We start from the raw sequence: 13,176 nt of genomic DNA on the forward strand, positions 1-13,176 counted from the left end.
AAAACGCTTACAGGTGTATTTATTGTGACGTATTTATAGCATTTATACGTATTTAAACGGATTTAAAGGATTTACATACATATTTAGGCGTATAAGAACGCTTATAGGAATGTAGAATTTCCGATTATTTGAGATATGTTCCGAGTCAATTCAATAGTTCTGCTATACTTAAAAGGAATATCAAGCAATAATGGTTATTTAACTGTTGTTTAAACATGACAGCGGTTATTTGCTCATCGAGACACCACAATCATCTGGATTTTTTGAATTTCCATTATGGGTTCTATTACATCATCCTTTTAACTCCCTTTTAAACTGTATACGGGGGGGGGTTCAGTTGTGCTTACAAGGAATTCTAAATTACACTGATACATCAAATCTTAATCGTTATATGAATCTTTCAGCTAATCTATGGCGGAACAGAATATAGCCTCCTCAATGACTAGGCTTGAATCCAATGACTTGAATAATGATTGCTATAGAGCATGAAATAAGTGCACATTTCTTAAGATAATATAAAATGACAAACTAATAAATGACATATATTTATTACTTTCAGATAACAATATTTATAATATAATATAATGCCAATGCTCAGCAAAAAGTCAGTTATGTACATTTTACAATAAAAATCAGTCTGTTATTCGCATCAAGAAAATGAAGAAGCGAAACAATTTGTGAAATTTCCAGTAAGGAAAATTCAGACTTCGTCAGCACCGTTTTTATAACACAATATAAAATTCATCTTTGTAGGGAAATTTTTACCATTGAATACAATTACATTACAGCCTTAATACAAATCTATTCACATGAATAATGCAAAATTTCTTAAAATGGATGAAATTTAATTCTTGACTTTAAAGGTATTTGTTCCACATATTAATGTATTCATTTTTTTAAATTTTAGAATCATTCTTTCAAATAAAATGCTTAAGAGAGCTGATAATTTTTCTGAAAGAGTAATGAATAATACAGATACGCTGCTTATAGGATATTTCTCCTTAAATAAATAATAATTATAAGAAACTACATTAACATTCAAAACAGTAAAATCAATAATAATAATAGTAATAACTGGATATGTTCTTTTTCTTCTTTAATCGCAAATGTGTTGGAAAAAAAAACTAAATAAAATTAAGTTATTAAATTCAGATACATGCTCTTTAGATTTAAATTACGAGATATATCTATTAACTTGCTTAGATAACTTATGCAACCAAATTAAATTTGTTATTTTAAACTGCAATATATGTAGAATGTTTGGAATATGAAACTTCCACGTTTAAATTTGTTACTATTACTATTTCATAAAATATAATGCGAAGTTAGTAATATAAGTCTTCAATGGAACTTAACAGATTAAAATCTGTAAACTAGAAAACGAGGAAAAACATTTAAATGCCAAAAATTTCATAAAATTCTCAGCATTATATTTGAACAATTAGTTTAACCTGACAGTAATATATGTATAAAGATAGTTTTTAATTTATTCTTTTTTTAAATTCCAGCATATATATTTAAGATAAAAGCTATAATAAAAATGAATTCATAACTATTGAGGGATAGAAATTATATTTTATTTACATTAATTCTCTGCATTCAATATTTAAATTAGTTTTCTGTAACGATAATATTAAATAAGATCCTCATGTTAATTTAGATAGAAATAATTAATTAATGAATCTACTCTTATATAAACTGATCATTGGAAAAATGCTATTAATTTCTTGAGTAAATCACTCATAATATATAATTGATTAATTTTACTTTTATTATATCTCTTTCTTTTTTTTTCCAGAACTTAATAATCTATGTTATTACTTCAATCTGTAGAAATGAATAAGAAATTGTTTGTCAAGGTTTCAGAAAATTTATCAGTTAGTTTCGAAAAAGGTACAGAACAAGTTTCATGAATATTAAACTCTAATAAAGCAAAATATAAATAAAAAATAGGCTTGGCATTCTTTCCGAGCTTTTCAGGCAAAAACACAGCTTGTTTTCGGAGAAATAATATTAACTAAGGATCTAAAACATAATTTTAGTGTGTTATCTGTAATTCAAGCATATTTCTTTTGTTGGAAGAGGTGGAAAGGGGAAATATTTTTGCAAGATAGAATTTATTTTAGTCATAGAAACATTTTCAGTTTGTTTACGACTTTACATCTAGTGGAAAAAAACATAAAATGGGTTTTTATTCGGCATCACGGAAACTTTTAATGATATTTACATTTAGATGAGAATAATACTTAAGCACCATAAAATGCGAAGAGGGGCGTGATAATTTTATGTGACATTTTAAAGGAAAGAAATAGCAAAGAGGAAACAGCTGAAAGATATTTTGACATGTTTAGCGTTGTAAACATAAGATTTCATTACGAATAAATCTTGATTTATTGATTTGATTTCTTACCTTTTTACATTCCTGTTGGTAAAACTTATTAAAATATTTCTATAAAAGTAAGGTTCTGATAAAAATGATGCTGATTACAATATACTGTAATCCAACAGAATTGAAAATGATAAATGTTATTTAATTGATTAAAATTTTTTTAAAATCAGTATGCAATTCTTGATTATTAGATCCTGTCTTAGTTATTTAACTATATTTATCGGATTATGTTTATACCAGAGGATATGTAAGAGTACATATTTTCATCTTTTGACTTCATTTTCAAACAGAAAAAACAGTGAAGGAATTTTAGAAGCAGGATTATGGAAAATACTGCTTTAAGATAATAATTTCGGACACAAAATTCATTCATTTACAAAAAATTATAAAAGCATATTTCTAAAAAAGCAGATAATAAAATCTGAAGACAAAAATACATAAACATTTATACAATTATTTTTTTACATATACAACGACTTTGCTACAGGAGTTCTTTTTACAGACACAAATTAATTTGTGTTCTGAATAAGTCCTTGTCTCCAAAGCACAAAGATCGATTTACAATTTGGGTATTATGTAACACAACAGCTAGACAATGTGTCTTTAATATAGACGTTACAGGAACATCACTGTTTATTTTTCTCTTCTTAGGAACTTAAGCTTTTACAACACCCACAGGTAAAAGCGTCACCGGCTGTCTGAAACTGTCACAAAATGTACAGTTCATAAAACGAAATGCTCGAAATATATACAAAAATTTCATTTAATTGCAGTTTTGCCCTATCAGTGTAGATTACTTTGAAAACAACATTAGTGCTCTTTAACACAATTAAGTTTGGCTAAAGAAGAAATAATATTTATTTATAAGTTTTATGGAAAAAAAAAAAAAAAAAAAAAAAAAAAAAAAGTTTTTTCACATAGATAAACATTTCAAAATCCTAGTCTTTTAGGTAGTAAACATTTAAAATTTTAAAAGTCTTGGAAATATTTTTGGGCACCATATGCTGTTTCTTGAAAACCACAATATGTAGAACATTAGAAGTACTGCGCATCAAATGAAATATATAAATTTATTGTTAGATTTAAGCTTTAAACTATTTTACTTTGGGATTACTAAATTTAAAAAATAGTAATATTTTCATAATAAATGGTGAAATGCGTAACTAATGTGCGTAGGTAATGAAAATTTAACTTATCGTAATTCAGCACGTTTTGCTGTAAATTATTCATTAAATTCATTATAGCAAGATTTTCACTTATCAATAAAAGACAGAAAAAATTCACCAGTAACTGAAATTTTTAATATACAACTACGTATTTTTTCGATAGACTAAAAACTGGAAACATTTAAATATTTAAAAAATATTCAGTTTTTAAGATGAATTAATTAACTTTTATTATATTAATCAAATGAATATTCAGAACGAATCAATAATAAAAAGTGACGTAAATGAATTAATTTTCGACCATATTAAACAAAATGCATGATTCAAATAGAATAAAATAGAATAAACATTTAAAAGTAAAGAAATTAAAATAGAATAAAGATTTAAAAGTTATCCCTAAGAATTTCCCGGGAATATTTTTTGGAATTACGAAAAAGATTTCAGAACACTGCAAAATGAATTAATGAAATCCTGAATCCTAGCTTTCGGTACACAAATAAATGGATGATTATCAGCAACAACTTGTGTGCATAATCGTTTTGCCATAACCTGTTGCATTATTACATCATAAAATGCTATTTAAAGGTTTCATCACTAAAACCTGGGAAAATCATTCTTCCAGTTATTTTATCGGATTCTCCATCATATGTTGCATAATGTTCAAAATTAAGGATACAATTATATTTACGAGAAAACGTAATATTAGGTTATTTATTAATATTTATCAAAGAAATACGTAATAAAAAGAAGAAGCATTTTGTTAACGTATGTGAGATTAAGAAACACGGATTTTTGCGATTTAAAATTATTTATCTGCTGAAAATAACACTAGCAAGTAATGATAGGAAAGAGTTATTCTTCAAGGTGGCAAGTATTGTTTTGAACTCAGTGCCTGAAATTTTATTTCTCCATATTATATCGTTCTTAATCACGTGTCTGTGACATATAAAAGGGATCCTGGAGACTCTATTCCATTCTGAGAGTCCGAAGCAAGTAAGTCTTGGATGATTGGTCCACTGTTTTGATTTCTGGCCCGGATCGCCTAGGACTTCAAAGAGAAGGAAGTTGAAACCATCTCTGTCATTCAAGGTATGTGGTGGATCTCGGAGTGTTGAGTCTCTTTGTGTCTTCTCAGATCTACTTTTCTCTGGAAAGCTCGTCCACATATTTCGCAGGCAAAAGGCTTGAAACCAGTGTGCTTCCTGCTGTGAGTTATGAGGTTGGAGGATTGGCTAAAAGCTTTGCCACAAACTGCACATTTGTGAGGTTTTTCACCTGCAAAAGTAATATAAATCAAAAACTATATTTTTTCTATTGATTCAAAAATTATTGTTTGATAATTTATTCATCCTAAATACATTATATAAAAATTAATAATATTAAAATGTCTCATAGACAAAATATTAAGTGAAGGTAAATCAGTGATGGAGAACATAAAACATACCATGGAAGAAGTTAGGATCTTAGTACAATAGAGAAGGTATAATGCTAAGATTTTTAGATCGAAATAAAGGCAATTTTTTAGGAAAGAAAAACTAATTATATAGTGTGTTTTAATGGTGAACTAAAATGTTTTCTCTCCTACTTTTGGTGATGTTGCTCTCAATATTAAAACTTTTGCTTTGCCGTCATTCAATATCAATTTGATTTTTATCTTTTCTGCGAAGAATAATTTACATATAGCTTAGAATTTCCCATTTCTACATTTATTATTTGTAATTCTTGACAACATTCTTTTCTCGGCAAAGGACATTTTACTCAGCATATGTTGGAAAAGTTATTGATAATAATAAATATACTTCAGTTCGGTTTTATTACAAAACGACATCTACGGAAAAAATAAATAATTTCTTAATATTTGCTATACATACGTGTCCTATTTTTTACTTAAATAAAAAAAGTTGTAGCCTACATTACATGTTGTAATTTATTGAAATAAAACAAATACGACATTGGGCGTAGTAAAATATTGATATATGTCATTATTAATATTATGTACATTTCGTAATGCGTAAACAAATGAATAATATAAAACAAGGAAATAAAAGAAACAAGTTTAGTAATAAACAGGTTGAATATTGTAAAATTAAACAAAAAGGAAACCTAAGATTTCTTTAAAATGTTTTAAAGAAAATTTTGCTGATTTCAAAGGATATCTTGAGTTTTGCTTCTTCAGAAATAAAAAGAAAATTCTCAAGAATGCGGAAAAATGGCGAAGAAATATAGTTGATGAAAGAGGAAATAATGGTAGCAAAATTCAAGAAAACAAAAACAAAAACAGTAATTAAAGTAAAGAACTGAGATATTACAAATTTGAAAACTTGAAAAAACTGGATTGAAATTAAGGTCATTAACTAAATAAGGCAAATTTTCGTGAATAAGGAAATCCAGCTCATCAATTAAAAAAGCTTGAGATACTTTTAGTATAACTTAAGTTAAAATTACAGTTAAATGGTTAATTATGACTTGTGTCGAAAAAATAGTTATTTCTGCTTTTCGAACATAAGATTCCCGTTTCTCGGTGGGAAATTTTAAATATACTTTTTTAGATTGTTTTTTTGGGCTAAATTTATATTTTATATTGACGTATTTTTTCAATTAAATTCAAATATATTTGACATTGTTTTTAAAATAATAATAATAATAAAAATTTAGATATTTATAATTCAAAATTACTGTGTAGAAAAATTTATCTTTAACGTTGCTTTTTAATTTACTTTAAAATAGTTTTTTCTTTTTAATCATTTTACATATTTTAATAATAAAAGCATTAGCACCCAGAAAGCCTAGTAGAATTTAATTTTATGCTAAGACAAATCTCTTAATTGTTCCAAATTTCATCGTCAAAACTTTTCTTTCATCAATTTCTTCGTCTAAAATTCTTTGTCATTATTTCAAAACATTAAACTTTTGAGTAAAAATCCGATATTTGTATATACCATTAAATATTGGTTCACTTCAGCATTTTATAACAAAAAAATTTAATTGATCTTGAAAAGGAAATATTTTTGCAGTATCTGATAGTATCTAACGATATTAGGTTATGTTAAATGATTGGGAAGTACATGAGAGATTCTAGCTACTTTTGCGAAGGAATTTTTAATTAAAACTGATTCGTATTCATGTTACATATGGAGAATACAACGAAGACATGAGCTCGTTTTAAATTACCAGATGTTATTAGTCTCGGCCGCCAACGCTTGGCTGCTGGTGGATTTAGCATTTGATGAATTCTATTCTCGTTATCGTTAATTAATCGAATATTTTGATTGCTTCCGAAGAAGTTATTTTACTACCGTTTCGCTATTTCGTGCGCATTTCTTTTTTTTTATCACTGGGATTCTCGAGAAATTTCTAAAGAGATGTAATATTAAAAGCTCTTTTGTTCATTTCATTTAAACACTCTTGAATTATTTTATGGTAAAACTCTTCTAAATTCGAAAACAGATATTTCACTACTCCTTCCGAGGTTAAATATGCTGAATATACTCATTTTAAACACTCCAACAATTTCTAATTCACCAATTATACTGCAAGGGCTAAGGCAATAAAAACCAGCTTAATATTCCTAAATTTACAGGACTAATTTCGAAGATTTAAATAGCAGAAGTGCAAATGGCGAAAGAGAAACCTGTCTACCAAGCCCTTTATTTCATCATTTGCACTTCTGTAGCTGAAGAAGGAGGTTCTGTATTTAAACCTTCGTAAACACTACTGCAAATTTAAGACAATTAAGCTGATTTTTGTTGCCATTCAATAATCGTTATTTGGAGTGTTATTTTAACTCAGACTACCAATTATATAACAACAGTTTCATTGAACTGTCTTTCCACTTTGTATCTTTTGCTAAGCAAACTTTTCTTTCTAAAAAATAGTATATCAGACCAAGAGTAATTTTGTTTGACATGCTGCTTTTAACTGAATCGCAATATTCATGTCGTACCAAAATATTTTACAATCCGAAATGAAAAACTCTTTATTTTTTTAAAAATATTTTTAATGAACCTATTTTTAAACGAAGAGATTTTAATTATTTTTTTTTGAGAAATCAGAAACTTTACTTAATATTTTTCAGTAGGTATCCAGAAAAAATACTAATTGTTGCTAATTTAAGAGAAAGATAATAAACTTATTACCTAAAAAGATAGGTAGATTAATAAATTAACAACTAAAATGTTAAGTAATAAATAAAATCAGTGATGGTTTTTACAACAGAAATTTCATTTCTTTAATCTGATAGCAGGACGTGAAAGTGCAATTAAAGACAGACTCTTTGCGTGCAAAGAAATGTCAGGCATTGGGGGGGGGAAGATTGCTCAGAATTATTATAAGAAATTGTCTTAAATTTTTTCGAAACTGACTCATGGCTAAATTCTTACTACACATCCAAGTCACATAGCACAGGCAATGTTCCGTATCATTAAACTGTGGTATTAATTTCAAACTTACTTCGCTTCTTGCGAATACAACAGGTGGAGCTGCAAGCCCTTTTAACAGAATGTGATGTAATGAGAAGAAAAGGTAATTGAATTGGTCTCACGAACCGTAATGAGAGGGTAATGTTGTTAGAAGATGCTTAGCACTTTAATAGAATTAAATGTAATTAGTGTAGCTTAAAATATAATTAGTAATTGAAAGTTCAAACGCGTGTTAAAGATCTTTGCTTTCTTACAACGAAATTATGAGACAAACTGTCACAATGATTTTCGATTGAAAAGAATTGAATAAAAAGAGAAGAGACAAATTCTTTGGAGATTTTAGTCTGATAATTTTGTAAATGACCATCTTCGAAAACCGATCTTCTAAGAATTTGCTTATTCAGCTATTTTAACATTAGTAGCTAATTGCTAATCGCTGCCTTATCTCATAGAAATTCTCTCTCTACAAGACTATATGTACTAGTAGCTATAGTTAAACTGTTTTTAAAAAAATTAGATAAATATAAGATTTTGAAAAATATAATATATCAATAAAAATGTAATGCTAAAAATTAGCAAAAATGTAGATATCGTATTTCAACCTCTCCTCCCCCCCCAAAAAAAACAGGCAAAAATACATAAATACTCTTTTAAACTAATTTTTCATTTAATAGTCTGTGAATATTATTTTGTAAGCTTTTTCTAAGTAACCATTACATTTTTTAAGCATACCAAGTCTGGCTTCATGCAGACTGATTTATCAATGCCATTAAGTTCGATATTTTCTTCTAATTATTAATTACCAACCTTCTTCACGTAGATTTGTTCATTCTGAAGCCGGTGCAGATCAAAATCTCTTTTCAGAAATGTTGAATTGCAGGTAATCGTCATATGGCACCATTACTTTGCTAGGTGAAGATTATTAAATTCAGTTCGTTAAAAAACGCTTTAATTTACTTTTAATTATTCAGCATTATAAATTCCAAGATCATCAGTTTCAGCAACGATAAATTCTTATCGTACATATTATTTATGGGACTTATTTCAGGTCTTCAAGAAATGAAAACAAATGCGCATTAATTCTAAAAATCAAAACGCTCGTCGCATTAAAAACGTTCAGAGTTTATAAATAACTGTTACTATTTTATGCAAAGCAAGCAATTTCTGAGTGGATGACAATTTAACTGAAGAATTTTCAAATTACTATATCTTTCGGCTTCAAGATATCCTATTCAGGCTCCCTTCTGGCGGTATGCGGTGGGGTATTTGATTTCTAATACATGCTCTTACACCTATGCAGATTGCATGGTATAATTAACTACAAATTTAACATTTATTTAGTTCTCGAAGATTTTCGAGACTTTTGAAGCTTGAAATTAAATATCAGAAATGATAATTACTTGTATTACATTTGCGAAATTCGGCCAACAAAACGCAATCAACCAGCCGTAACAAGTTTCTTGACATAAGAATGAAATATTTTGTTGCCCGTTCTTCCGTTGCTATTCGAAAACTCAGTTAATTCTTTAAACCTTTAAAGACTAGTAATTCTTTCTCTATGTCTTTAAAATGTCATGAATATTAAGTAATACAAGCTATAATAAAAACGCACTTTGTTTAATTAATATAAATAGTTATTTTTATGCTTCATTTTATGAGAACACTTTCAAAAATTTGCTGTCATATCTGTAAGATACGGCTATTTTATAGTACTTTTTTTATCATTCATTGGATTTAAAATCACAATGCAGTTTGTTAAATTTCATTTTAACAAATAAGAAATTAATCCCTTATAAAATCAACTGCGCAAATTTGTTAATTTTTTTTTGTAATTAAAAATATGTTAAATATAAAGTAAACGAAGTAGAAATCAATATATTTATACTGAAAAATATTTACTCATATGTCATGAACTTCGAAAAGTTCTTGCAGCACAGGCCAGAATGTTAGTGAGGCATGAAACTGGAAAGCCTTGATTTGAATGAAGAATTTTTAAGAGGAGATCTTTACTGTATTTTAATGACATAACTTCATTCTAAAGAAATTACTTTTCAGTATCATTCTCTCACTTTTCGTGACTAACCGCAATCTCATTTCTGTCATCTCATTGTACGATCAAAAGGGTAATCATGTTTTTGATTCACTCGGTGCATCAAAGTGAAGAGTAAAATAAATTTTATTTTCTCAAATTAGGTTGGCTCAAATGTGGTTAGAGTAGCATCCTAATGGGATCTAAAGACAAAAATTCTGTACTTACAGATGATTTTTTAAGCAAATATTTTAAAGAATATTAACGAATTTTATGCAGCTGCATAGAAATAAAGAGGATGACACCATTTGTAATATTATGTTACTGCTGAATGCAATAATAAAGGCCAAATCACAGGCTAAGAAATAACCTTACGCAATGTTTTAACTGACATATGTTCGCGTGCAGTCATATGACTTTTTATAAACAATTATTTTATTTTTTATGTACAGAACCAGCTAATTCTGTGCGAGAAAACGTATGAAAAAAGTAAAAACAAAATGCTTACATTTTATAGCGTATGTACCCATTTTTCACGGGTTCCTCAAACAGAAAGTCTCCTTCTGAGAAAAGAAGACTTTCTTTCTTTGCGAAAGGAGAAAAGAAAACATGAATATGAACGTGTACGTACTCATGAGAGAGAAAGCAATGGAGTGGAGTATGCACAAGGAAACAGAACTCTGAGAGAAAAGAAATCTTTGAAATTTCTTTACCCATTGAAATTGAAGTAACTATATGACACTCTACAGAAGATTAAAATTGGATTTCAGGCAAAGAGGTCTTGCATAATTGGCCTCATTTTTCCTAAATGTTGTAACTCAATACTATGCTTTTGCAGTTCACCTTTCAGTCATTTAAAAGGAACGGGAAGATAATTAACATCAACTGATTAGTTATTGCACGAACACTCATTTTACATACACACACACACACACACACACACCAGAAAAAAAAATTACTAAAACAATTAAAGGCAGTAACAAAGAACATTCATTACAAGAATTTATTTCGATATATATACAATAATACTGTTATTGATGACTATTACAACGACTTAATTATGGAAAGAAAAAGATAAATGTTACAATAATGTAACTTGCCTAATAACCTTTGCAGGTAAGAAAATTTCTGATGTCTATACTAGAGTCTGAAAGAATATTAATCTCAGCTTTAAGTAAGAGATTTACTTCGATTTATTCGCTTGCGAAATTTAAGTCAAATAAAGGGCATTTTTTAATTAATTTTATTTATTAAATTCCCAAGAAATAACTACAAAATTCAAAATGACACTCTTTAAAAAAGAGCCGTTATTTTATTTTTATTTACTTACTTAAGAAAATCTTACGAAACATACTGGAAAAATCTTAATGGCATTCATTAATACTGAACATATTTTAAGCTGCGTAAAGCGAAACTATGCTATCAACAGTAACATAAAAAGCGTTAAAAATACTTTTTCCGATGTACATTTGGAAGACAGTAAAAATCACATATCAGTGTAATTTCATCCGCCCCTCCCAGTTTTACCATTCAAAAACTGAGCAACCAAAAGCAAGCAGGAGGGGCGGGGGAGCTGATCTACATTAGCCTAAACGCAGTTACAAGATTAGCAAGACTACTTTTTTCCAGAAGGTCTACTGCTCCGCTTTCTAACCCCCAACCCTATTTTTTCCCAAAAGAGGGGCTCGTGCCCTCCATTAATGGCCCCTTCATTTGGGCATGATTCAAAGCAGATGGCCTGAGGAGGAGAAACCTAATTACTTGTCCGCGGTCTCCTGTCAACCGGACCATTTGTCCTCAACTTTTGTTTTTGGTTTATTTATTTATCGAGCTCTTCGGGGGACGTCCATCCTTTACGCACAACACTTGATTGTTTTGGGGGTAGCGTTTATGTATTAAAGGGATTAGAATTAACACAAATGGGTTTTGAAATTTTTGGTTTCATCAATCCTACTTGAAATAATTTCTTAATACTGCAGCAATTAGTGAAAAAAACCAAAACATAGACATCTTGATCTCTGCTGCGCTAAGTGGAGAATTTTGATCGTTAATAGACAACATATTATGAAATGAAGTAAAGTAAATTACACCAGTCAATAGATACATTTGTATTCTAATCTGATTTTAGAAGATGATTTTTATGCTGTGTTTAAATACATTTATAAATCACTATCTTAAGTGTTATTTTTTTAAACAATTCTTAATAAAAAGAGATGAAAGACAAATATTAATAACGTAAATCATTTACATTAATTAAAATTTCAAAGGATGTTTATTTAACACTCTCAGAACAAACATTTTAACAACTTTAAGTTAGATTGTTAACATCAATCTGGGGCTTAACTTGCAAGCCTAATTGGTATTATTTTAATATTATTGTAATATTACGTGGTCGATGTGTGTGAGAATGTTTTGGCGTTTACGATGCTTGCCTGCCGCAGCAAAAATTATCTTCTTACGAATACCAGTTGCCTAACGTCAGACTGAAATCCTAAAATATCTTCGGTTTGGTAAGTTACAGCTTTGAGTCCCTTAAGAGGTAATAGGTGAATGTAGCAGTCTGTGTCTATAAATTAGATATTGTAATTAGAAACAGTTTTAACGAAAGCTTGTGTTTTCAGCCAAGTTCAGGTGACTGGTATCTTTGTGTTCTGTAATTTTAGTTTAACCATCACATGTGCTGAGGTAGAATAAATTTAAAGTATATTTGTATCTGTTAGCTTGATGGAAAGCTATCGTTAAAACTGTTTCTAATTAAAATATCTAATTTATTCTGACCGAAGGTTGCAAAATTCACCTATTTCCTCTTAAGGGACTCAAAGCTGTAACTTACCAAGCCAAAGATATCTTATGGATTTCAGGCTGACGTTAGGCAACAGGTACTCTTCAGAAGAGAATTTTTGTGGCAGGCAAGCATCGTAAACGCCAAAACATTCTCACACACATCGGCTAAGAGCTATTTTTCTAAATTTATGGTGGAACAGCTTGCCGCTCAGATCTACATAAACGGAGTGAACAAACTTCGTGGTGATGTGAGACAAAAGGAAAAGTTTAAATTAAATAAAACTTTATAAGTGAAACTCAGACATAACGCCACAAGGTTGTTTATTACAGCAAAATTCTTGAGAGTTACTTATTTTAAAGAGGATTAGGTTAGGTTTATTGATTAAGGAA

At 28.8% G+C, this 13,176-nt stretch overlaps 1 protein-coding gene across 1 annotated transcript in view; it reads right to left on the reverse strand.

The window, feature by feature from the left end:
- Positions 1-529: 529 nt before the first annotated feature.
- The window catches only part of LOC118187160 (uncharacterized), a 157,806-nt gene continuing 145,159 nt past the window's right edge, over positions 530-13,176 (reverse strand). The window contains exon 4 of the mRNA XM_035357368.2: positions 530-4,830. Coding sequence (XP_035213259.1) covers positions 4,640-4,830 — 191 coding nt within the window. The 3' untranslated portion in view covers positions 530-4,639. The remainder of the gene's footprint in view (positions 4,831-13,176) is intronic.

The sequence above is a fragment of the Stegodyphus dumicola genome, chromosome 4, assembly GCF_044657685.1.
Source record: "Stegodyphus dumicola isolate Sdum_Otavi_A_Nest chromosome 4, ASM4465768v1".
Classification (NCBI taxonomy): Eukaryota; Metazoa; Arthropoda; class Arachnida; order Araneae; family Eresidae; genus Stegodyphus; species Stegodyphus dumicola.